The sequence below is a fragment of the Pleurodeles waltl genome, chromosome 7 (assembly GCF_031143425.1).
Source record: "Pleurodeles waltl isolate 20211129_DDA chromosome 7, aPleWal1.hap1.20221129, whole genome shotgun sequence".
NCBI lineage: Eukaryota > Metazoa > Chordata > Amphibia > Caudata > Salamandridae > Pleurodeles > Pleurodeles waltl.
Genome location: NC_090446.1, coordinates 472,155,953 through 472,183,200, shown reverse-complemented (window position 1 = coordinate 472,183,200; position 27,248 = coordinate 472,155,953). Strand labels below are relative to the sequence as shown.

The 27,248-nt window shown below is 45.7% G+C and overlaps 1 protein-coding gene across 1 annotated transcript in view; it reads right to left on the bottom strand.

The window, feature by feature from the left end:
- TLCD3B (TLC domain containing 3B) overlaps positions 1-26,874 on the bottom strand; it is a 74,967-nt gene extending 48,093 nt beyond the window's left edge. The window contains exons 1-2 of the mRNA XM_069244079.1: positions 25,974-26,874; positions 16,332-16,415 (exon numbers count right to left, since the gene is read on the bottom strand). Coding sequence (XP_069100180.1) covers positions 16,332-16,415; positions 25,974-26,098 — 209 coding nt within the window. The 5' untranslated portion in view covers positions 26,099-26,874. The remainder of the gene's footprint in view (positions 1-16,331; positions 16,416-25,973) is intronic.
- Positions 26,875-27,248: the final 374 nt, after the last annotated feature.

Below are 27,248 nucleotides of genomic sequence, written 5' to 3'. Positions count from 1 at the left end.
TCAAATGTGGCATGCAGCACCTTTATTTTCAGAGATTAAAAAAAAATATTTCTGCCAGGTATGGCTGTGCTACTGGAGCCTTCTACATGTTAATAGTCATCCTTTTATGGGATCGTAGTCTAAACTTGTCTTTATCCTTGCTCCACGATAGCCACTTGATTCATTTATTTAATAGTTGCTTAAATGGTTTTCTGCAGTAAGGTCTTTTGCCAAAGCTCTTCTACCTGTAGATGCTGACTTGCTAAGATAATTTTATCTGACCATGAATTTGAGACCTCTGACAAGTTCAGGCCTGTTTCCTTCCAGATCAGTGCTTTTAGTGCTGTACAGTTACGTTTTAAGCCTTCCACCTCAAGCATGCCCTTCCCATATTGATTCAATTATAACAGCATGTCTACCCTCGGTAAAGCTCAATTTTCTAACTGTGCAAACTTTTAAGAAACTCTGTCCATGTTCCTGTAGGATACTGATGTCTTGTTCTCTTCTTAAAAATGGAGACCCTACAATGGGATAGGAAATAACAGTAGCTTTTGTTTTTCCACATTTCATTTGCATCAACCATTACAGTGATATGGTGTCTGAGTGAACAAACGAGACTGCGTCTACATCTAGACCCATCCTATCTGAAAAGGGAATCATTCCCTTCTGACCTTTTGTTGACTCTGTTACTCTTACAACAATAATCAACACCCCCAGCTTGGGAAGTCTCAAATATGTATTGTTTACTGTCTTAACTCACTGCACACAAGCACTTAACAGAGGAAGGAGGGGCAAGCAGTGTGAAAAAGGTAAAACTCAGTACATCAGTACTGAGGTTTAACTTCCTATAATACAACACAATAGTCATAAGGATCACTGTCCACTCATTGTGTTATGAATGTTCAAGGTGGTGTCTCCATGAACTATTCAATCCACGTGATGAGGAACAGGCGGACAACCTAGGGTGTCCACTCAATCGTATATTAGAGTAGAAATTAAAAGCTCATTGACAGGCTCCTCAGAAAAGCCCAGACTGGAAAAACATGTCTTGTATGAGTACTCATTGCTGTGAGACCCACAACCCTTTCATCGAAATCCTGTTTCCTATGGCTACAACCTTCAAGAGAACTTTCCTTCAGATGCAAGGGAAGCTGAGGGGTCATATCTTTTCCTTTACCTACACATGTTTCAGCAATAGAAGGATGGAGCAGATTTGTGCTAATATTCCATTATGTGACTATCCCTGACAATGGCAGCAGCCTTGGAAAAGTCAGTGCTTTGCCCTCCTCGTGAAAGAGGCTATCTCCTCTTCTGTACGGCCAGCGTCTATCAGGCCTCTTGAATTGCACTGAAGCTCACACTGACAACAGTGGTGGCAGGTGGTCCAGCTGTCCCACACAGGAGGATGATATGCTCACTCCTGTCTGACAGGGTGCTGCACATGGGATGTTGTCTTCTCTGGTAAGGGGCCAGCACCCGGTTTCACTACCTATGGGCCGTGTAGTCCAAGTTGCACACTCCTGATTCCCCTTAAGGCTGATGTGGAATCACTAGATGCCCCTAGTAGGGTACTCTAGTAGTAGAGTTCCCTACTACTTATACTCCGAATGAGTAGTACATTACTCTACTACTCACATGGTGGCAATAACTGCAACACTATGAGGCTCAGGAACCCTCCAAGTAAAATCTGGCTGGGGTTCACAGATTCATCTTTAAGAAACCCTTTCTCCCAAAACAACTTATCCACTTCAAGGGTCTGATTCTGGTAGGGACAAAGGCCTCTGATGTCTGCACATGACTTCATGGTAAAGACTCAGCCTCTGAGTTCCACAAGTCATCTTCTCACATGGACTGCCTTCTTCCTTTAGACTTAGCATGACCTCAGGATCAGGCTTAGTGCCTCATTTTCTCATGTATATACCAGGACTTCTTGAAGTTATTCCTGAGCTCCTCTTCAATGGCCCCTATGAGATCCATTAAAACAGCACTTACGTTAGGATCTGTTGTTTCTACATCCAGGCGACCCTCATCACGAATAACCTCCCAAATCCAATTTATGGTTGTCCTTCTCTATCAGTTATAAGTGCCTGCACAAGGAACACTCACACCTGCTCTTATTCAATTAAGTGGCTTACACTTATAGACCCAATCAGGTATGAATGCGCTGTACATGTGTGCCTGTGATTCCGCAAGATGCTGACACACTTCTGGGAAACTAGCACCCAAGCGATGCTCTTCATTCCCTGTAATGCCTGCACCTTGTTCCTTTTGACCAGCCAACCCATTCACAGAGATTTCCCAAGACACTGGAGCCCTCATTACGAGGCCAGCGGTGGCAGTCTTACCACTGCAGACCAAGCAGTAAAGACCGCCACATCACAAGTTGTGGTGTTTGGCAGAAGCGAAACCTCCAAAACGCCGCCTGGCCCTCTGGTGTGGGGTGCACCGACGTGGCCCGCGGTGAGCACCTCCAACCCAACGGCAGGCCTCAGCCTGCCAGCTGGATTACAATGCTGCAGACCGCCAGGCTTTTCATGGCGGTCACCCGCCACGAAAACCCTGGCGGTAACGCACCCAGCGACAGGAATCCCCATTCCTGTCATCGGCACACACATGCACACACCTCCATGCACCCCCCTCCCATCCACACACTTACAAACCCCCAACCCCTCCACACACGTTCAACCGCCCCCCAACAGCAACAGTACACATCCATCCATACACCCACACTCACACTGACATACACACCCCCTCATACATTCGCACCCCTGCTAACATTCACACCTTCCTCCCCCCTCCCCCTGCACCGCATTCATACACTCACCCACTCTCTACATTCACTCACACAAACACATGCACACACGCATCCACAACCAACCCCCATTCCACAATCATAAACACCCCCACCCCCTCCACGCACTCATACATTCACACACTCCCCCCTCCGCATACGCACAATTGCACACATGCATCCCCACTCACTCGCAGACTTGCACACAAGCACCCACATTTGCACACATACACGCACACACCTGCAAAACATGTACCCAACACTCCTCTTCCCAACTTTCGGACGATCACTTACCTTCTCTGTCGAGGAGGTCATCCCGGAGGGGATGGGTCCTGACGGTCTTGCACCGCCAGCACCACCACGCCAGCAAGACTCCCCCAAGCCGTATTACGGCTCATAATACGGAGTGCGGAGTATTGTTGCTGTGGCAGTGCCCACAATGCAGCCGCCTCTTCAGGAGATGGACTTCCGCCCATAAATAGGTGGAAATAGCCTGCCGAAATCATGATGAGGGCCTGGCTCTCTCTTAGCAGCATTCCTAAAAGCCTTAATTACAGTACTAGTCTCCCCTTATGCCTCCAGACAACTTATTAATTTGTACATTTTCTACTCACTCATGTTCAGCTTGATCATGGTGTTATTCCATTTGCACAAGCTCTTGGCTCACTGACACAGTTGTCACTGCATCTTAATTTTGTTTCACGCTGCAAAGTAGCTCAAACTTCGTAAGCCAATCAAGGATATTCATTCATAACAGAGTAAATAATGTTGAAACGAAGCATGGCATGTGCTGCTTCTGAGTTCCTGCTCACCATTGTTTGAGAGGGTGATTTTGTCGTGGCCTTAGCTGCCTTGACCGCTTACTGAATTTGTTTAATGAGGCTTCATATGTCTTGATCTTCATACTGTTCTTTTTACTCACCTTGCTGACACCCTTTCTGATTTTCTTCATGAGCCATTTGGACTGGAGAAATGGTGACTCTTGAACTCTCGGTAGGTCAGCAGTTGAAAGATCACAGTTTTCTCTATGTCTGTCTGTAGATGTTTGAAGGCGGGAGCTACAGGGTCAGCAGTTTTAAAGATGTGACTGGAGGGTCTGCAGTTGCTGTGGGACCAGCCCTGGATACAACTCCAGTGGTGGGCTGAACAGGTGGGATCGCATCAGCAGCTGGTGGTTTCAGGCTAGTAATCTGGGATCAGGTTCTAACAAATCTCTGGCTATCAGTTGCTTGGGCTGTGCAGTCAGTATTTCTATAAACGGTTCTTTGGTCTGAGTGTGCACCAAAAAATCCAACCGCTTGGAGATCAACTGCCCTTGTTCAGAGACAGGCATCCCTTGGGTAAATTGATACATCGGACCTAGTAGTCCGACCAACTTCATTCTCTGCAGTTTGGTTTTTAACGTTTCTTGCTTTTAAATTCCAATGACATTGTCTTCCTCTCTGCTTGACTAAAATGATTTTGCTTTCTGTAACTTCAATAATGGTAAATGGCTTGTTTGATTTTCAACTTCTTTTTAAATATTTTTAAGAAACCATGCAATAAACGTAAACCAAACAACTTGTTACTTTCCTTTCAGTAATTCACTGGGTGCAGACAGGCTAACAGTATTCCTTTTGCTGGCATTTGGAGCCGTTCTGGCAGCTTTGGAGCAGCAACAAAGGACCAGATTCTTTAAAGTAGCACTGTTCTAGGCAGTCCGCTAGCAGTGTGTGGTCGAGCATGGTCCACATTGCCTTCTCCTCGGGTTGCAGGTCATGGATCCCTGCACTTAGTTTGAGTTGTAGCGACAACAATACACAGTGAAAAAGGAGAAGTATTATGTATTCAAGTTCACCAACCACTGACAGATATAATTTATATTAAATTAACACATTCTCCCGTGGAAGATGGAATATCGTGTTCTGATGGGTACTCTCTCCATAGAGTCACATGTATCTGTGGTTGATGGTGACCTTTTATTTGTGTGTGTCACTCCTGTGGGTTACGTGTTACTACATGTAACTCTGTGATCTACCTTTTTTTTACGTCTTTGAAACGAAACCCAAAGCTACTGTGTAGCTGACAATGGGTTCCTTCATGTGGAGCGCATTGGTGAATTTCGGCTAGTTTGAAAAGTATGGGTTTGTAAGAATTAAAAACGTATGCAGGGAACACTGAGAGGCTTGTCTTTCACTCACCTGATAACAGTTCACAGTCATATACCAGGTATTACTCAAACAGTTAGTAACAATAAACCATTTGACATCAATCTCTCTCTCCTTCTCATATACCAGTGATATTAAAAGTATTTCCCGGGGGCCGCACGTGGCCCTCCTGACATTTAAATGTGGCCCCCTGAACAACAGCAGCACTGGGCTACTGTTTTTCTTGACTCAGCAATAACATAAACGGGCAAGCATTTGTTTAAAGGTTAATTGAAGTTTTAAAAAGACAGTAACTAAGGAGCCCTGCTCCTCTTAACTTTAGGAACACCTCCATTTTTAAAGACATCTTGCATCAAAAGGTAAAAAATATGATAGTCTTTTCGAAATTCAAAGTGTATTTCGTTAACATGCACAACAATTTCACCTTAGTACATCAGATGATCTCAGTGCATTGTGAAGTTTTTTTTAAAGTGATAGTATTTAAGCATAATTTTGAATCATTGTCTTCCTCCCTCCCCACCAGGACAGCAATGACAATAATGAACCCAGACACAAGTCAGTTGTTATGGGCACTCTTTGGTTGAACTGGGTTCCTATTATACATGAGCAACATTATAGTTTTTTAAATCAAACACAGGGGAAGGTTTTGTAGAATGCAAATCCTTAATTCATATATTTTGAGGTCCTCATGTGTGATAAGGAAGAAAAAGAAGGGAAAGTGAAATAAAACACTTGTCTAGGATCACACAATTTGGCAAAGTGAGGAAGTTGGGATTAATCCCAGGTTTTCTGGTTTTACATTGTGCAACACAGCCACCAGATGTATATACTTTGCTTCCCCTACATTCGACTTACCGCCAACTCCCTGCCACCCCCCACCCGACCACCACCAATGCGCTCTCAGTCAGATCACAGACCAAACATTTTTGCTCATGGGAAAATGTTTGCAAGTACCCATGTCATACACACACGCACCTCCCACCATGCTAACAAAAAACATTTCACCACATCTAAAGGAAACTTGGATGTTACAAATTTTGCCTTATTTGGCAAATCCTTATCACAAAGAAATACCCCAGTTGGGTATCTTCAGGTCTTATGTGAATAGGATAAACCAGCAAGGCCCGAAGGTGTGTATGAGGATTCATCCAAAAGTTACATAATCAAGGATCGGTACAATGAACCTCGGCTTCATCACAAGCCCAGTGATTTCAACATATAATCCACTCCCAAACTGTGATCAGGTGACTCGTTGACCACAACATAGGTCACCAGTATCCAACCTCCTGTGCCTAACCACGACCAGGAGAGGAGACCTTTGCCCCTTAAAAACACTGAATAAAGTATCAAAACTCCTTTGTCACAAATCACACACTTTCTGCAACCAAGTGCCAATCCGAACATATTCATTACAGTCTCTTGAAAGTTGGCACATAATCACTCCGAAATGAAGCCGATCGACATTGCAGCCAACATGAGCTTCAATGTGTACCATAACAACAAGGATGCAGGACCTGGAACATGAGCATAAGAAATCTAAGGAACCAGCTGACAAAACCCTAGAAAGATACTATCAAAGCTTTGCATAAAAATAACTATGCACAAATCGCCTTTACAGAAGCAGGCTGCTTCTCTCTCCATCAAACAGTGCGTTAGACATGAATGTGTGATGGCACCACAATATTTAATTTTCCTATCAATAATGCAGTCATCTAATTGACAAATGTTTTAGCTGACGTCCCCTTGCAGGTTGGAAAGCTCCTATCTAATTATTTGCAAATGACACAGTGATCCCTGATGCAACCTCTTAGTCTACTGAGTGAATGCAACAGGATCATGGGTTGTTAGGATGCTCAGACCCTAGGTACGTCTTGCAGATGGTGTAAACATACAAAATAGCAAGGTCCTTTTATTGGACTGTTATACACAGAAATACCCAGAGACACACACCAAATTTGATTTAAAAGAACCTTCTAACGGCAATAACTATTAACTTAAAAGTGTTAAGCATGCCTGAGGCCAAAAGGTCTCTAAATATGATGTGTGTTAACACTCCTTCCTTCATGTAACAGGCGTCTGACACAAACACACACTGTTAATAATTCTCGAAAAGGAGGGTGTGGCCACGCCTGCAACCAACATGGCTGTGCGCTGCTGAAGTTCGGGCAGACTTGGCCCAAACAATCATTCGGATGGGTTGCTAAATATCACCGAGGTGTCCACGTGGCCGTGCGAATACTACTGCGGCCCGAGAGGGTTGGAGCTACACCGTCTCTTTGTGGGCCGTGTGGTTCCTCTTGCCCACGACGGCTCAGCACGGACAGCGACCGCGGGTGAGCCTGCGGTGCGTGGCTGAGAGGCTGCGTGGTGCAGCCCGAATGAAGCAGACCATTCTCTTTCTCCCCCAGGACCCACACAGGTCTCCATGCCCAGCTGAACAACCGCGAGAGGGGGGCTGCTGCGACAGACCCCAGCGCTCTGCCCCCGCTGCTCTGGAACCTCAAGGCATCATGGACGGGGCCTCCGCAGGGCCTCACTCCTGCTTTTGATCGGAGAGGCGATCAGCAGCTACAATGGAAGAAACGCTGCAGGACGGTAGGGTGGAATTCCAGGGGGGAGCCCTGTGTGGGAGTTGTATAAAAAAGCAGGCCTTACCATTAACATCTACTCTCAGTCTGGCCGGGTAGAGCATTCCATGGCAGAGACCTAGTTTACGGAGTGCAGCCTTCGCTTCTGAAAATTTGCGTCTAGCATCTTGGACTGCAACAGTGACGTGGTCCTAGCTCCTGCACCAGTCTCAGTGCTGTATATTGAACACTTGCCGATTGCAATCAGAGAGCCTTTTCTGATGATCCCAGCCATGTTGATCTACCCACAGCTCCGCAGCAAGAACTTGCAGAGGCATTATACCTGGGACCGTGAGCCTGCCACTTGACTTTTGCACTTGAACAGCTGAGTTAAGCACTTACATTGTGACGGACTGCTTGAGAGACACATGTTCTTTTTCTCACATTGGCTTGGAAGTGACTGCCCCCGCACAGCCTGGCCTCTGATTCAGGTTTTGGTTTCTCTCCCTGGAAATTTGCTGAGTACTAGCAAAGCCCGCGCCCTGTGACATTCTTCTCCAATTGATCCTACCCTCTGGTGCTGGAGATCAGTTTTCCAACTGGGAAACATAACTACACTTCATACTTCCCTAGGCACACCCAACCTGCCTCGACTATTGCCATGGTGCACGGCAACCAAAGGGAGTGCAAACTGTCATTTGAAAGGAACAAACCTACTGATACTCCTGATATCCCACCATGAATGGAAAACGGTGCTGGCGGTGGACCCACACACAAACAATTAATGGTAGTGGATGCCATCATGGATGAACTTCGGGCTGGCTTCCGGGCAATTGATGTCTGTTTTGACACCCTTACAACCCGCTTGGACCGCAGGGGGTAGCAACTTGATAGACACCATACGCGGCTGGAGGGGGCAGAGGAGGGTATGTCTGCACTGGAGGACGGTGTGGCTAGCAGGGAAAAACGCTTAGGAAAGTTGGATTCCAAACAAATAATGATTGCCATCAAAAAAGGAGACATGGAAGTTAGGGGAAGTCGTAATAATCTATGCATCCTGGGTATTGTGGAGACCACGAACACTGGCCGCATGGAACTCTTTGTAGAACAGTTTTTCTTGGAGCTGCTGGGGTGTGAGAACTTCACAACCACTTTCGTGGCAGAGAGTGCTCACCATTCTCTCGGCCCCTGTCCTGCGCCTTGAGCACCAGCTCATCCGATCATCACGCAGCTTTTTAATTTTAGGGACCGCGATCCACCACTAAGGCTGTTGCGAGAGCTACGCCCACTTCACCACTGCCGTCCAAGATGCTAGACACACATTTTCAGAAGTGAAGGCTGCACTCCGTAAACTAGGTCTCCACTATGGAATGCTTTACGCGGACAGACTGAGAGTAGATGTTGATGGTAAGGCCCACCTTTTTGACACCCAGGCAGAAGCACTGGCCTTCTGTAAGCAACACAATAAGGAGCGCGTCTCCTCTAGGCACACTACTCCTGAACACTCCAAGCCTGATTCCCAGGTTGCTGCAAGTATAGGACTGTTTCCACTGGACTGAGTTACCCCCATGTCGAATTACCTCTATTTGCAACACATGCTCTCCACCCAGGCCTGCCATTGTACCCCTCTGTTTTTTGCTAGTCGTAATGGCGGTGCCATCGACCTCACATCTGCATCATGTGACCCATCCCCAGTTGGTCTGTAATCATTCCCTCCTGGACTAGGGGCATTCTGCCGTGGTGTTGCCACACTCCTGAGGTTGACATCGCACTGACATCTTTGAATGTTTTGCTTTTGTTATGTGGGTTTATGGGGATTCACTGGGCTCGTTGCTGCCAGGTGTGTGAGCAGGGAGGAGAAAGAAGTTAGTTGAGTTGTTCATTTTTGTTTATTTCACCTCTTTTATTGTAACCAGATCACTCTATGCCCCTTATTAGTGCGGATGACATATGTGTATAAATGGCACACACAAGGCACAATAAGAAGTCCACTGCAGATACTGTCATCCAATCCTGGAACATCAGCGACCCCAACAACCCCCGTGAGGGCAAACAAGCGCTGCAATATTTGGCCAGGCAAGGAGTGCAGGTAGTTTTTTTTACAGTAGCTGCACCTCTTCCCGAGCTCCACACACACACTTTCGCAGCCACATGGAGTCCACACAGATACTTCTCGAATTATAGTACATACTCCAGTGGGGGTCTGCATACTAATTTATAAAAGCCTCCCATTTCAACCCCATGATACCTATGTGGACAAAGAGGGCAGGGTATGTTTTGGTCGCTGGCACATTGGCTGGATGGCAAATTCTGCTTGCCAATATTTATGCTCTGAATACAGATACCCAGAATTCTTTCAGTCCCTCCAATCCCATATAGATCGCTTTGACGCCGATCATATCATATTGAGTTGGCGACTTTAACATGTTACTGGGCCCCACAATAGGCACCACTGCAGCGACCCCTGTTGGCAAACCCCGCTTCCTATGAGTGCACTGAGATATATGGGACAACTACATGCTTACTGGCCCTTGGTGATTGAAACATACGTTTCACTCCGCACTCCACAAAAATTGGACACACATCGATTATTGGCTGATTTTCATTGCCACTGCCCCATGGCTTGCCTCCGTCCTAAACTTCCCACAAACTCTCTCTGACCCCTCCCGGCTTCAGATAACACTCCATATCGCCATCAAGGGAGGAATGAGGCATCAATGGCGTTTCCTGACCCTGGCATTGCATGATGATCCGTTCCGCACCCAACTGTGCCGCAATCACAGAATATTTTGAACTAAACACGGCTTTGGCAAAAGGCAACGTTATGAGAAGCATTTAAAGCTGGGGGAGTCTACATTGCTAAACACTAAGGTATATTGCATGACTTATGAAGCAGTCTTGTCCGTGTTAAGGCTCAACTGGCAAACTTAAATGAGGTAACACAACAGCAATCCACTAGCTTCCAACTGCATAAACGTGCCACTTCAATGGATACATTCTGCGAACTAGCAGGGGCTGAGGCAAAATACCTGGGGAAATATGCATGGGCCCACCGGTATGGAGATGGCGTGAGACTGGGCTGCACCTTAGCCAGCCTGTTGTGTCTTCCCAAGGCCGCCTCCTATATAACAGAGCGGAGTCAGGTGGATGGTTCCCATGCTACTGACACAGTGGACATACAGGCTGATCTACTCAGTTTCTTCAAGCACCTTTACTCTTTGTGCCATGATGAGGAACTCCCTGGAATGGTGCAATACCTTGCTGAAGTGGCCATGGTGTGGTTGTCTACAGCCCAACAACACTTCCTTAGTGAACCTTTCACCACTGAAGAAATAATCATGGCCATAGATGCCTTGGATGGCTTAAAGGCCCCCCGGCCTTGATGTTTACTCTGGGGCCTTCCACAAGACCTATAAGCACATGTCAGAAGCACTTAAGGCTGGTGCACTCCTGCCCACCCTGTGAGAGACAGTAATCACCCTCCTTCATAAACCAGGGAAGGGTCCCACCTATGTAGCTCTAACAGGCCCCTATCCTTACTTAATTTCGATAATAAGATACTAGTGACATTAGTGGCCACACACCTCTACCTGTTGATTGTCCAAATTATATCCCCTACCCAATCTGGCTTTGTCCTACATCGCTCTACACCCTTAATTCTTTTCACAGTTTTTGTTGTACTAAATATGATTTCCGCGAACCACGCCCTCTGCAGTGGCCCTTTTGAATGTAAAAAAGGCATTCAATTCTCCACACTATACACTTCGTAAATTGGGGCATCTGCAAGGTTTTACCACAATGATTATGCGTTTATACTCTAAACCGACCTCACATATTTCAGCCAATAGCACATTGTCCCCCTCCTTCGTTAATAATAGAGGGACGAGACAGGTTGTCCATTGTCCCCATTGCTTTCTATTATAATGCTGGATTCTCTTGTGTGCCACCTGCATGAGAGGCATATCCACATGGGATTACAATCACCACCGGGCCATTATTAATATCTCTATATGTAGACGATATCTTACTGTTCGTACGACATCATACTGATAACCTGGCACCGGTCCAACAGGAAATAACCTGGTACGGGGAATTCTTGGGCCTACATAGCAACTGGGTAAAGTCAGAACTGCTCCCGCTAACAGAAGTGGCAGCCCCTGTGGGGTGCAACTTTCCCCTGACGTGGTGCAGAAACCAGGTGCGTTATGTTGGCATTTATTTACACCATGACAAAGAGCAAGTCGTGCGACTGAACCATGGCCCTGCAGTGGAAAAACTGACATCACAGGTGGACCGCTGGATTCACCTCCCTCCTTCCATGGCAGGCCGTATTGCTATTATTAAACTGGTGGTGCTGCCTCAATTTCTTTAGTTGTGCCCTAAACTAAAACAGGAATGCCTTGTCCAACGTATATTAGCTACTTCTGAACTCTGCACGTTCGGGGACTTGGTTCCGGATGGGCATGTGTTCTCCCTTATGGAAGACAACCATTTTGCCAGTGCATCCTGTATGGACCACTTTATACCTAGATGCTTACAGAGCACCCAGGGTGTCCTGCTCCCACCCTACCCAATGGCTCCAGAAGAGTTTACACCACTTACACTTTGCATTACCAACACTACGAGTGCTAGACTCACCTTCAGATTTTATCATGTTTGCATGGACATATTGCTGACATATGACTCGCAACTTAGAGGTATACTGGAAAATGACTTAGGGCAACCCCTGTCTGACAAAGTATGGGACTATTGCTATGCGTAAAAGCAATTGGCATCTATTCATCACAGACATAAACTCATTCACTATAGGTTCCTGCGCAGGGCCTATACCACCCCTGCTACACTAGCGCGTAATGATCCCACTGCCCAAAATGTAATACCTTGGCGGCAGATTTCCATAACCTGGCATGGACTTGTAGCAACATTGTGCATTATTGGGGAGATGTATTTAAATGCTTTTCATTAATGATAGGGAGTACGCTCCGACCCTCTCCTCTCATTGCTCTGTTGGGCTATGTGGAAGATGTCCATAAATCTGTAAGACATTTTGTTGCCATAGTCCTGCTCCCAGCTAAACGTGAGATTGCTCTGAGCTGGGGAAGGAAGCATCTACCCATGACCACACTGTGTCTGAAGAGTGTAATATACTGCAACAACCCTAGTGAGCTATATGCTACTCTCCAGTACCCCACTTTTTATACCGAAGGGCAATAAATGGCACTCATTGTATTTATCTTCAGGATTGCTGACTGTTTGGAAAAGAAGCCGAAGACAGGTGAAATGTGGAGTGTCTTTGTTGTCCTCCTACACATCCTTTGTCAGCTACCATTTGGGAGTTCTGATGTCAGCATCTTCATCTCTTCATACATCTCTCCACACCAGCATCTCTCAGCAGTCTTTTGGTGAGCTGATGTCTGGATATCAGTATCCTCATGCACAATTCTTCAGTTCCTCCTTCGCATTTCTGTACACATAACAGCGGGCAGTCATAGAGAACAGGAGTCACTGGGGCACTGAGCATATATTTGGGGTTTTCTGCAAAGATTCACAATTTGGTTTCCCACTGCTGTTTAGCCAAACCTGCAAATTTGCTGAATTGGTATTGTAATGAATCAGTACCTCAGTCAGTGCTTCTAGTATTGTTACTCTGCATGGGTAGCTGTCTCCTTGTCCTAAGGTGAGTCATGGTGCTCTCAACAATCTTTAAGAGATTGTTTGCAAAAACATCCTCTATAAGAAATAGCCACTTTCTTAACCCGAAACCACAGGTCACATAAATTTGCCAGATGCTGATTAAAAAAACTGCACTAGACAACTACGTCACTAACTTTAGGATCGGATGAATGATGAGAATATTTTCAATCCATCCCAAGGAGGCTTCAAAAATAAGGTCTTCATTCTGTTCCATCTTTTGAAAATATCAGACACGTATTTCTTTGCTATTAACACACCCCACCAGGATATCTCACTGCCATGTGTTCTGCTCCATGACCACCCTGTTTACGTAACTGACATGCACACGTACGTCTTCATCTTGATGTTCGCACGATTAAAGTCCATAAAATACATATACTTCCTTGTGCCAATAATTCATTTCTTTTGACAAACAGTCAATACCCTCTGGCAAAATCTAGATGCCTTGATAGCTTAGTGCAAGATACACATCGTAAACAATGAATCATCAGAAGTCTAAAGTTATGATCTGAAAGACCTGTGAGTCAATGTGGACAATAAAGAAAATGGTTTCGTTATGGATGGCCAAGGATCTGAGAGGAAGCAGATGAATCACCCTAATCAGAGATTCCTCTTACTCAGCTGGGATGCACTTACCTGAAAAAAAACTAAGAAGGGTCAGCAAAGTATCTGAGCCCATACAGTGTATTTCCACCAACCGCATTTGGGAATAAATTCCTCAACTTTCTTTGAGTAATTTTTCAGGCCAAGGCTTGCCTACTACTGCCTAGTGCTAAGATATGTGGCCTCTCAACCCAATGTCATACATTTGAAATCCTTTAAAGATCTTTCTGGGATCAGGTACTGTAACAGCATAGTGGCACCACTGCAGTACTTCTGGAAACTGCTGTCAGCCACATGTTGTTGAAAACAGAGTGCGTAATACTTCCTTCTGTTATGTATGGCAAAGGATCACGTCCGTTTCCAATTTAGGGGTGTATGTTGGCGGGAAGTTATGGGCAACGGCAGCAACAAATCTCTGACTGCTACAGCAAAATGAAATGACAACAGCATTACTGGCATTTATCTCTGATCAATCGTGTATATATCAGACCCTGAAAAAAAAAGTCTTGCATGTGACGGAGAAATGTTTCATTGATTCTGAGATGATCAACAAAAAGACACACTTCAGCCCTCTCTCTGCTCACTAAGTTCAAGCATCGTTAATTTTCAGCATTGAACCCCAACAATATCTGTCAACAGTATTGAATTAGCAGGCCAGATTACTTTTTATAAAACACGATTTAACAAATTTCTTTCCCTTGCACTCAGACTTTTCCCTTCCTTGATGAGCGTCACCAATATTTTATACGTTTTATTCTGGAAGATTTCTGTAATCTGTGATCTTCTTCCAGCTTGATCCATACTAAACCAGCATGCCAATGCCCAGCCAAGAACTTATCTCCCTGCATCTCAGACAAATTTCATTATAGCCAGAGTGGAAGTTTGCAAGGACTCAAGATAATCCAATTTACCTAAATAATATAGGAGCACTTAGGCAATATAATTCCTAGTATGCCAGTAATTCAGGGCAGTGGCCGCTGACCATTTGGGCTTTTTGATTCTCTTTTCTCTTCTTGATCAACTGGTAGTTAAAGTTCACGTTCTAGTGGGGCTGACTCACCCTTTAAAAATATATTAAAAGGAATGCTTCTGAGTCTCTTCCCTAGCCCCCAACAGGCTATCACTCATCAAAGAAGAGTCTGTTGCATGAACCCCTCAACAGACACACATAAGGAGCCCAAAATACACTCATAAACATCGTCATGGTATATAAAGATCTGCCGGTCCGTCCTTGCACTGCTCCTACAAATCTGGTGGTTAATCAGAATCCCCTCTGTCCACCGTGATGTATGTCAGGGGCAAGGTCATGAGGATAAAGCGCCCCTTCCTCATTTACATACTCTTGGAATGTAGACACTGAAGCACACTCTCGCTGCAGCTGTGATTTTCATTTCCCCACCATTGTTCTTTGGTGTTGAGCCCTCCCATCATAGTTTGGCTGACTGTCTATGTAGAATGATAGTGGGATCCATTTCTGCAAAGGACTGTGTTAAGGATTTGGAATTTAACAATTTATATTTTACTAGGAACTGGATACAGATTTTAATGGTGCAAGTTGAATAAAACATTACTGCAACTGCTCAACAATGGACCCACTAGACTGATCTAACATCCATCCAGACCCACTGATCTCCCCCTCCCCCATCCCTTAGTGGTATGGTGCCCTTCCTCGGTGATGCAACTCATTTTAATGTCAGTGTAAGAGGATGATAACCCAGCACAAGGACTCACACCAAGTGTGTGAAGGAATATGGACACAGGGATGCATTAATTGTGTGGCTGTGCTTGAATGTGGTACATGGCAGGCTTCCCTCTTCCTTTCCTCACCACTGAATGGGGGTCACAGACTTGTTTTTAACTTCCAGAGCTGAAAGGTGAGAGGCCCTTCTCACTGTTGACTGTTCTCACAGCAGTCACTCTGACACCCTGTATTAAAAGTCATATGCTACGGCTTTATGGAAAGAGAGGATGGACGTGTGCTTTGGTTAGACAGATTCTTTCAGAAATGCATCAGAATCATTATAAAAGGGAGCTGGTAATTTGGAAGCTGCACGAGGCCTTGACTGTGCTGTGGACAGACCATATCCACAGACCTTGGTGGCGACTCTGACTCTAACCCTAATCGACTGAGAAGGGTGTCTCGACTTGTTCAGAAAATTAAGGGGAAACCAGGCCGATCACTGCTCACTGCCAACAGAGGATGAGGAAAAGAGAAGAGCGTGACCTCTTTTTGGGTTCCATTCCTACCTCTCAACTGTAAACTCAAAGCATACATTATGAGTGAGCTTCAAAGGATCGCTTCCTCCAGGACACAACCCAGTGCCATTTCCCGCATTTTCTCTTCTTTTCAAATACATTAGTAATGTAACACGAACACTTAACTTGTATTTTATACTGTATGTACTGTTTTCTTTACTCTGTATGTGTCATTTAAAAATGTAGGAATGAGCCATAGCCCTGAATGTTACTTCCTTCAGCCCTAGGGGCTGACACGCTCATAAGTACATTGGTGTCAAAGTAGGGCTGCCAGTTGTCTGGCTTCACACTCACCGGTCCTCGATAACGTCTTTGCACGTTGAGGCCACCACATAGCCAGCGGTGGAGGCCAAGATTGCTTGCACGGAGGAGACTAGCCTGCAAAGATAAAAAGAGATGTGGTGATTCGGGATCTCAAGGGAACTCATAGAAAATGGGTGTGGGTGGGTGGAGGCACATTGCTCATCTGAATTTAGCAAACAGGTGGAAAGAAAATATGGATATAAGTGTTGAAAAATTAATGAGTGCGATTATTAAAAGCATGACTTGCAACACCACGGGGAGACTTAGTGAATTATTAAGCAGCTTTCCTGGCACCAAGCGCAGGACGATGAACAAAACTATGGGCTGCCTACTGCATGGTTTACCATATGGATGTTGTGGTTTAGACTACAGACAGCTAAGAGCAATATGCATCTTCAGGGGGAAAGTGATCAGGGTGCACACTTTCCGCGAGGGGGCACTGCTGATGGGGAACAATTCTCTAGAGCCAGAATACTCAGCGGGTCCGAGATCCAATTGCCTAAAGCTTCTTGCACAGAACTTGGGGCACACAACTTGATTGGCACACTGCTCAAGGTAGCAAATAGATCATGATTGCACAGTTTGGGTGGCACATAGCCAGGATGGAGCAGAGCCTGGGCAGCACACTACCTAGTGCCACTCGTTAGGGTAGCATAAAACTTGAGTAATGTGCTGCATGGGCACTGTGTGGATGGGAAACAGCATGGGTGGTGTATTCTGTAGGTGTATACATATAACCTACAAACTAATTTGATGTGTCCTGTATCTATCCAGGTGTGTACAACCGATGTAAATAAACTATTTGTGCAGCAGAGTCCCAGATAGTTACTGTTGCAAAAGAGAGGACTTTGGTACACAGTTTTAGGCTTTAACTGGTTAGTAAAGAGTATTAAGCACAGAGTAATCCACCTCCTACTAACCATACTATCTGACTACTACTGCTGAGTAGGCAACCGAGAGGTTCCTAGCTTTGCTCGTTCATCTACGGTAGTGTGGCTGTTAGAAATGGGATCTCTAGTTGGCAGTCCGTTTACACCCCATTCAAGTAGGGACCCTCACTTAAGTCAGGGTAAAGGAGTCACACACCTAAAATAACCCCTGCTCACCCCCTTGGTAGCTTGGCACAAGCAGCCAGGCTTATCTCAGAGCCAATGTGTAAAGTATTTCTACACACACACAGTAAAAAAAACACAAAAGGACTCAAAAACCAGTTTAGAAAAATAGCCCATATTTATCTAAGTAAAACAAGACCAAAACAACAAAAGTCGAACATACACAAATAAAGTTATCACTTTTTAAAGGTTTAAAAGGGTCTTCATCCTGAAAAAACAGTGGCTGTATCCTTATAACACACAGTACCTTGGATGTGTCAAAAACAAAGATGATGCGGGCCGCAAAGGAGGTGTTGTGTCCGAAAAGCAAACGATGCTTCCATTATTTCCCCGCTGGATGGGTGATGTGTGGATTCTTTTTCTGCCGGGTTTGCGATGAATTGATTCTTTTCCCACCAGACAATCAATGCATGGATTATTTTACTAATGGGCTGGCTATGCCTCGATTTCTTATTGTGGTGCAACATCGATGAAAAAAATTATGCTCAGGGATGATGCATGGAAAGTCCAAACACACAGCTACGATAGATCCGCGCTGAAGCAGGCGATGTGTCGATCTTGCGGCTGTGAGACAGGCGTTGCATCGATTTTTCAACCGCTGTGCAGATGCTGCGTTGTTTTTTCTGTCGCAATGGTCTTAGTGCGTGGATTTTACTTCAGCTCACCAGCTTCCACTGCCAAAGGCCCAGGTACTTGGCAAGTTAGGACTCTCAGAAGAAGAGCCTAGGCACTGGCAGATGAAGTCTTTGATGTCCCTGAGACTTCACAACAGAAGCCAAGCTCAGTTCAAGCCCTTAGAGAACCTTGATAAGCAGGATGTAGAAAGCCAAGTCCAGTTCTTTCACTCCCAGGGCAAAAGGAATAAGCAGCAGACCGGCACAGCAAAGCAACAGGCAGAGTGGCAGTTCCTCCTACAGCATCCAGCTCATCTTCCTGGCAGAATGTCCTCAGTCCAGAAGTGTTCTGAAGTTGTGGGATCAGCAGTCCAATACTTATACTCATTTTTGGCTTGGAAGTAGGCAAACCTCAAAGGAAAGTCTTTATAGTGCACAAGGCCCTGCCTCTCCCTCTCCTGGCCCAAGACACACTCTACGGGGTTAGAGAACGCTTTGTGTGAGGACAGGCACAGCCCTATTCAGGTGCAAATGTCAGCTCCTCCCACCACTCTAGCCCAGGAAGACCTATCAGGATATGCAGGGCACACCTCAGCTCCCTTTGTGTGATTGTCTAGAGTAAATTCACAAACATCCCAACTGTCACCCTGACCCAGATGTGTATTCCACAGCCAGGCAAAGGCACAGAATGGTTAAGCAAGAAAATGCCCACTTTCTAAAAATGGCATTTCCAAACTTACAATCTAAAAACCAACCTTACCAAATGATGTATTTTTAAATTGTAAGTTCAGAGACCCCAAGCTCCCAATGGAAACTGCACTTAAAATATATTTCAAGGCAATCTCCATGTTATCCTATGGGAGAGATAGGCCTTGCAATAGTGAAAAACAAATTTAGCAGTATTTCACTACCAGGACATGTAAAACACACCAGTACATGTCCTACCTTTTAAATACATTGCACCCTGCCCATGAGGCTGCTTTGGGTCTTATTTAGGGGTGACTTACATGTACTCAAGGGGAAGGTTTGGGCATGGCAAGTGAGTACACTTGCCAGGTCAAACTGGCAGTTCCAAACTGCCCACACAGACGCTACAATGGCAGGCCTGAGATATGTTTGCAGGGCTGCTCATGTCGGTGGCGCAATCAGTGCTGCAGGCCCACAAGTAGCATTTGATTTACGGGCCCTGGGCACACATAGAGCACTTTCCTAGGGACTTACTAGTAAATCAAATATGCCAATCATGGATAAACCAATCACCAATACAGTTTAGACAGAGCACTTGCACTTTAGCACTGGACAGCAGCGGTAAAGTGCCCAGAGTCCTAAAACTACAAAACTTGTCAGAACAAACAGTAGGAAGGAGGCAAAAAGGTTGGGATGACCCTGCAAAAAGGGCCAGGTCCCACAATTGCCAACCAGTGAGGCCAAAATTCAAATGGAGGCAGTGAAGTGGTGTGTGATCCAATATAAAATGTATCCACAAGTATTTGGTTACAATGCATAGCTATTAGAAATTGAGAATTATACATCTGAAAAGCAATTACTTTAAAAAAAATGTTTTTTCCGCTTTCAAACTTTACAGGCTCACTCATGATCCCTTATCCTTATGTACAAGATCCCTTGGACTCTGCCCAAAAGCGAAAGTACGTATCCAGCTGCTGTCATGAAACTCATTCAAGTTGAACAGAGTGAGAGACTTAAGCATGCTTTAGTGGTCCCACCAAGGATATCAAACATACTTCTTCACTCATAATGGCCTGGGGGTGCTTGGTAACAAAGAGGACAGTGATCTGGCAAACAGCCTGAGCTTGGACCTTCCATAGAAAGTCTCTTAGTGCTTCTCCAATAAAGATGAAGCAAACCAAGAAACAAAAAACATGATTGTGCTATTCAGGCAAGCAAAAAGGATGCCATGCTCACAGCACAGTGGGCGATCAAATGTCTCATCTGGTGTTATACTGTCAAAAGCAACACACTTCTTCTTGAATAAACACCTCTGGTATCATACTTTTGGTGCCAGGACATTCTCAAGTAGCACCTCAGACAAGGCTGTCATGAAATCAGACTGTTGACTCCTTAACTGAAGCATGATGTCCACAACGAAGGCAGATTTGCTAAAATAAATACAGAATGAGCAACCTAGTCGAACTTGGAAAGCTAGAATCAGGTAGCACCACTCTGGAAAGTAGGCACTCCATCTGCTGAGAGAAGAGAACTGGGTCGCTGATAATGTGATGTTTTATTAAGTGTCCCAAAATTTTGTATATATGTATGAGTGAATTCTAAAGGTCGCCATTCAGTCATAACCTGTGCCTTAATTTGATGGAAGCAAAAAGAACAGATGATGGTTGGAATGCAGTACAAACTGGGGTGGCATGGTGAGCAAAAGAACGATGGATTAAACACAGATTTGTGATTGGGGGTGACTGTTTGAAAAGTTTCAGCACTCCGTCCATCATCCTTTTGTGATACTGATTTGATGGGAGGCACAGCTTTCGGGAAAGGATGGAGGTAGAGAGACTTTCACATACAGACGGTCTACAAGCTGTGCTTTACATGAGACAGTAGTCTAGGATGCAAGAATCTATTGAGTAAGTGTCCTTCCATCCCATCTTCCATCTTGTATAAATCTGTTGCTAGGGCATATTTATTGGATGGACAAAGGAACCTCCCTGCTATTTAAAAACCTTGAGGGTTTTTATAGAGAAAAGTCTTCTAGTCACTTATAAGGGTGAACCCACTTCACACCATCCCCGCTATCGCATAACGCTACTTTTACATGCTTTGTTTTGTGGGTGGCGCTCAATCCTGATTATTTAAAAAAACTTACATTAATCATACAATGAGACCTTCTGACTCCTTTTTATATTTCGGAGTAATGTTGGGAATGAGATACAGTCCAAAAGATACATCAAATGAAATTATTCTGATAAAATTCTTTCCAATAGATCCTACAATCAAAATGAGCCAACAAGTGTTTCGAGCACACCAGTTTGACTTTTTCGATCTTAAAAAAACTAAACTAAGCAATATAAAATATCATAGCCACAAAGAGAAATGTAACTATGTATATTATACAAGACCGTATTCAAATGACAGTTATTAACTGGACCACTTAATGTTTGACATATCTGTAATTCTAATTAAAATAATTCGGAAAATCTCATTATATTACTATTTTTTATTATTAATATTAATATTGAGGGCCTCTCTCGAAACTAAGCATGTAGACCTCTTGGTCACTTGTAATGGGCTCCCTGGCCCCAATAAGTATACCTAGGGAAGCAGGGAGAAGGCTTTTCGAAAATGAATTTCTCTCGAGCACCAAATGGCAGATCAACTTATTTAGTGGCTGTAAAAGCCAAACTTCAGTGAGGCTTACCAGCCAAAATGAGACTCTGTAAGGCAACCATCAATTATTATTGTGTGCTGGTAGATTTTAATTTCAACAGAAATGTCGCATTTCATGGTTCTTCTCCAAATATTAGTCCTAGGAGCACAAAACATCAGCTTTACAGATGTACTACTAAGGAAGCAGATTATAAAAAATAATGCAACCAACCAACTGGATAGATGTATAGCTAAGCCGATGATGCTATTTCTGCTGAAGAGATGCCATATAATGTATTTACCTTAATTCACTGATGCTAGTGGACCCTAGCAGGGCTTGCCTACAATTCTTCACGTCAGAGGAAGGATAGGTTCAATAGGACAGAGCCTGCATTTAGTCATTCATGAGTAGCCAAAAATGGCAAAAATAGAAACGTTTTGGAAAAACAGCAGCCTACAAGAAGACTATCTGCTGTCAGGTTAAAGCAGTCAGTGTGTGGGGTTCAAGTAGTGCAGAAAGGAAGTGGATTGTTAAGTGTGTGTGGGATTTGAGTATTGCCTAAAAGCAATATGTTAAAAGGTCGGTGTGGAATTTACATTTTGAAGAAAATGATTCGATTGTCTGGCTACCGTTGCACTCATGTGCCGAAGACTCTAAAGTAGTAGTAGCAACTAAGTGCAAATGAGTCAGTGCGACTCAGAGACCCCTGGTATCACTGGGTTTAAAGACAACTGGAGGGGGTAAGCGGTGAGAGGGAAGGTGGGCAGCTTTAAATGCTGAATCAGGGGTGCAGTAAGAGAGTACAATAAAGATGATTAGTGCATTAGACAGGACATGTCAAGAGACTTTAACCCTTTGCACAACTGGGTAGCCCATGGACATGCAAATGTATTATAAACCCCGCAGGCAGCCAAAAAAAGATGGCACCAGGGTAAAAGACAGTGTCCTTCATCTATTATCAACGAGTGTATTGCCTGCCAACCATAGGGTGATGCAATTTTTACTCCGGTTATCACACTGTGACTTCGACAAAGTGCCCTTGCCAGCAGCGGGAATGGAAACAAAAAGATGAAATTAGAGGTATGCAAAGAACGAAACAAAAAAACTCCACAATACATATGTCCTAGCAATACAATATAGCGAAGAAAGGAAGAGGCTAAAAACTACAATTGAATGAAACTGAATATTACTATTTTTTCATAGTTTTCCGTACGTAAAATGTTTATAGGGGCTTATGCATGGGAAAGGCGCACTACAAAGTTTCACATTTTGGTGCCAGGTCTGGGATGCTTTTCCTGCCTTTATGCACTGCAAAGGTCAGAAGGCAAGCGTGGAAGTGATTGCTGGAGGTATGCAGTAACAGTACAAGAGAGCAGGTCCACTGAAATAGCACAAACTATATGTTATAGGTCCATCTGCTCCTTCCAGAAATCACAGTAATCTAGAAATCCAGCTCTACTCTGCTCCTTCAGTTGCGGTGTATGGGGTCTACTTCTGATGCACAGAAATCTAGGTATTTTGCTCCTCTAAGCACTGCACCAAGTCTATGTTGGAGGTTCCGAAATACTGAACTCGATTGTCAATTTTTACCAGCAGCACGGAAAGCTCTTTCTAGCAGACACAAAACCAAATTCAGCTTATTCTTCATCCAGAGCCCACAACCACACTCCATTCCTGGAGTCAAATCTCCTTAGGGTTCACCTCCAAACGTTCTGCGCATGGGGCACTGCATGTGACTCGCAAAAACATTTCTAGTTATTCTTCTCCTGCCACATGCTGCACACAACATACATTCATGTGCACACAGAACTCCAGTTACAATTCAGTTATCATGGGGACTGCACCCTAAATCGTTACAGGATCCAGTGGCTAATTCTCTTCAGGGGCTCCTTTCAAGGTGACACAAGAATCCATCTCAAATCCATATCCCACCTAAGGGCTGCACTCAAAGTCTATTCCATGAGGCACAAGTGTCCAGTTCCTCTTCTCCTCTACAGTCTGCAACCAATGTTCACTCCAGACAGTACAAAGATCGGGTCCAGGGCCTTCTCTGCCTACAGATGCTACTTCTAGAATCCATCAAAGGAGGAAACAAATAGTGCCCTTTATTCCTCCCAATCAAGCAGGAAACTAGCCCACAAGGCTTTGATTAGGGGAAGGTACCCATGTCCTGGCCAGTTGCCATTGTCTCCCCCATGCATCTCTTTACACAATTGACATAATAATGACACCAAACTGGCTTTGCACGGAGGCACTTAGCAACCGTTAGACAGAGATCTATGGAATGCTGTGCTGACCTTGTGTTCTACAAACATTTGTAGAGAATGTGCTAAATATTAGCTTTAAATCAAGCTGCAGACGGAGGCATTTTGCTCTGCTACAACCTGGCGCGGGGCAGTACCAGCTAAGTCATCTTGTTGGATCAGCTTCTATGGCATTTGAGAGTGCAGCACTGGGAGCTAGAAAAACAAAGAATGGGTACGGGAGCTGGATGAGCAAGGCCATCCAAGACCGTGAGGTAAGTCAGGAAGCATGGAACGTTACCTAACAAGTCAATGGGGCAAGCCCACTAGTGCTGAACCCACAGACTGGTCTTTGAGATGCCCATGACATTCTGACACTGGAGTGAGCAGTCCGGTTAACTCAGAGACCTTTTCCGGTTTACTTTCTCCGTTCGTCTTTCAATAAACAACTGAATGCTGCAATTTTAAATCAGCTTCAGTTGTTACTTTTCTTGTCTCTGTCCTGTTTTTCTGGATTATGCAACGAATTATGGCAAACATACAATGTAGTAGCATGTGAGGGAAACACTGGAGTTAACAAAAGGCCCCCCCTTCCTTCCACCATAATAAAGCCAGGGTTTTCTATAGCTGAAGAAGACAGGCAAATTCCGAAGTCAAGTGATTCCAGATCCATTACTTCTACACTATAGCAAAAAATTATTTTGCCCTGACCTTGGTCATTACTGGGGCACACATAGTTTTATCAAGAAGGAGGGGGTTAGTGCCTTTCTCCTGAGCTCTGATCGCTTCTCCAAACCTTTCTACCTACATAAAGAACTCTCCTTTTCTCCATCAACTTCAACCCGTAAGAAGCAGGTTCAGTTGAGGGAGAAGGGCTAGAATATCCACCTGCAATCCCGAAGGTCCCCCAGTGCCCCTTATAAAACTTGAAACTAGTCAAATAATCTCTAAACGCATATCGGGAAAACTTCAGCAGTCCTCCGTGCACTTTAATACCCTCCAAACCCCTTCAGTAGCCTTCACAAACCATTCTAAAAACCACAAAAATCAGTAATGTTAGGAATCCTGCATGAAGAATGTGTCACGTCTGGCACAAGGTCACTTGATGTAGCAAGTGCGAAATCCCCAATTTACTACTGCATTTCCCATCACCCGTCTGCATCCTTTGGAGCCATGTGAAGTCCTTGGGCACTTTCAGCCCCTGGTACCCTCCTCTCCATCCTCCCTACACCCTTCAGTCACTCGCTAGGATCTAACATGCACTACATGTTATTAGTGGTAACGGGGGCTATGGCTGACTCCGGAGACGGTACCACACCTCGGCCACTCACTGCACCAGGTGTCGAATCAAAATGTAGGGTGACTAGTCACCGAAATCTCGTGTCTCCTTATGAACCCCACTTTCTATATACCTGCCCTCGTCTCATTCTCTGGAATCCAACCCCTTGCAAAACCAGAATCTGCGGAGGTATGTGCTCACATGCAGTGGTGGCGGACGGTGTGACTGACGGAAGTACCACGAGCGAGAGTTGGGGGATTACGCACATCTCGCCGCCACCCCTCCCCTCCCCTCTCCTGACTCGACGCGGCACACAAAGCACACCAGGCCGTGCCGCATACTGCGGCTCACCGGCTCGTGCGCAGCCGACGTCCGCTGGCGCGGCTTGTCTACAGTGGGGGAGCTGAGGTGGAACACGGCTACCGCCTGAGGGGGGCTCTCAAGAGGGCTGTGCACTCAAAGAGGGGGCATGCCTCCTGTCCAGTGTAACGGAAAGATGGACTGGCCCTCATGAGTATTCACCCTGGGATAACCATAACCGTGGTTGCAGTCAGTGGCAAGGAGGGTGGCTCGAGGATGCCGCAGAGAGGGGGGAGGGGGATGAGGACGAGGAATGCAAGTATACTGTTGAGTATGTTTTCTTTTCACTTGCTTCCATGGACGGGCCAGATTGGGGTTCTTTGCAGCCGCGTAGCAAAGATACTATGGGGCCGAGTGCAAGCAAGAAAGTTAGCCCTTGTGACAGCTGTTAGAATAGTAAAATACAGCAGTTATCTGCCATAGTGCCCCCTCGGAGTTATAAGCCCCAGTACCACTGCATCTACTGCATCAATGGTAGCCATGCCCCTGGTTCCTATGGGGATACGGGAATGAAGCTATTCCCGCCTGTAGGTTGGCAGTGAGTGGGAGCCTGGTTCCTGGACATGGGTGCGTTGCGCGAAGGTGTGGTGCTTCAGCGGTGGGCTGGGTTGAGTGATGTGGGTGGTCAGCAAGGGTCAGGGTGCATTGCAAGAGAAGTCTGCTGGATTCGAGGATGCGGGAAGGTCCGTACCTGGCTGACACAATGACCGCGTCCGGCTCTTCCCATCGCAGTCCTGGTAGCTCCCGGAGCCCCCGCCGGGAGAGAAGGAATAGCCCTGGGAAGAAGACTCCACCCGCCGCCAACACCAGCACCATGGCTGCCGCACCAACCGGAAGGAGGCGGAGGGGATGGAAGGGGGCAACGGTGGGCGAGGTGGGTGTTATAGGTGGGAGTCACTGAGGGGGTGACGGGAGATATGAATAAAGAGATACTGAAGAATGGAAGCAGGGGGCTACAGAAAAACAGGAGGGGTGGGGGGAGGGGATAAAACGAGTAGGGCAGAGAAAGGAAGCGGGATAGGGGGAAGGTAGAGGGGTGAATGAGTAAGGGGAGAGGGAGAGTGAAAATGTGAACGGAGAGATAGGAACGGAATGAGGTGAAGAGGAGGGTGGGAGAAAGAACTAGAATGGAGGAGAGGGAGTGAGGGTGTCGCAGTCCCAGACACGGAGTGCTAGCTCTGCTGTCCCGCACCCCTCGGCCCCCTGCACCTCTGCCTTCTCAGCCCCTACGGATCATGGGCCCCACCTCGGTCAGGTGCAGGGGGCGGGAGGGGGGCGCGCCTTTCCTTACAGCGCCTAGCGCCCCCCCGGGTCCGTGACCGCCGCGGAGAGCGGGGAAGCAGTACGGAGAGGCTGGAGATGAAGAGAAGCACCGGGGCGAGGAGACGGATGCGGGAGCCGAGCCTCCGCCCGGCCACAGCTGCGAGGGATGGACAGGGTACCACAGCCGGGATGCAGGAGGAGGAGAGGAAGAGGAGGACCACCGAGAGGAGGGAGCTGGGCGGGGCTTTGAGAGATGGCACTGCAAGGGACCCTGGCACTGCACTGCAGTGTGCACTGCTGTCGCGCGTATGGATTCACACGTGCATCCCATGGCCAGCCCTCCCTCCCCTTCCGAAAAGGGCCTGAGTAATCAGTATTTTCTGTTAGTGAAATATAAAGAGAAGTTCGCATAGACAAACAGGGCATTATTGGAAGTAAAGGCAAATAAGACGGCAGAAAGCATAGTTTACTAGAGCGGATGCAGAACGCCAAAGTATATGCATGTGCTTCATAACAATGTGCAGTTATAACAGTGAAAAGCACTGGCGCATTCTGAACTTGATATTCGTATCTGTACCATTGTGCAGTGAAAACCGTGCAATAATTACGCACAGATGTCTTATACTTCACATACGCACTAATCTTAGACAACATATAGTGACAATAATTCAGTGCAAAGGCACGGATTGTATGTTTCAAATGA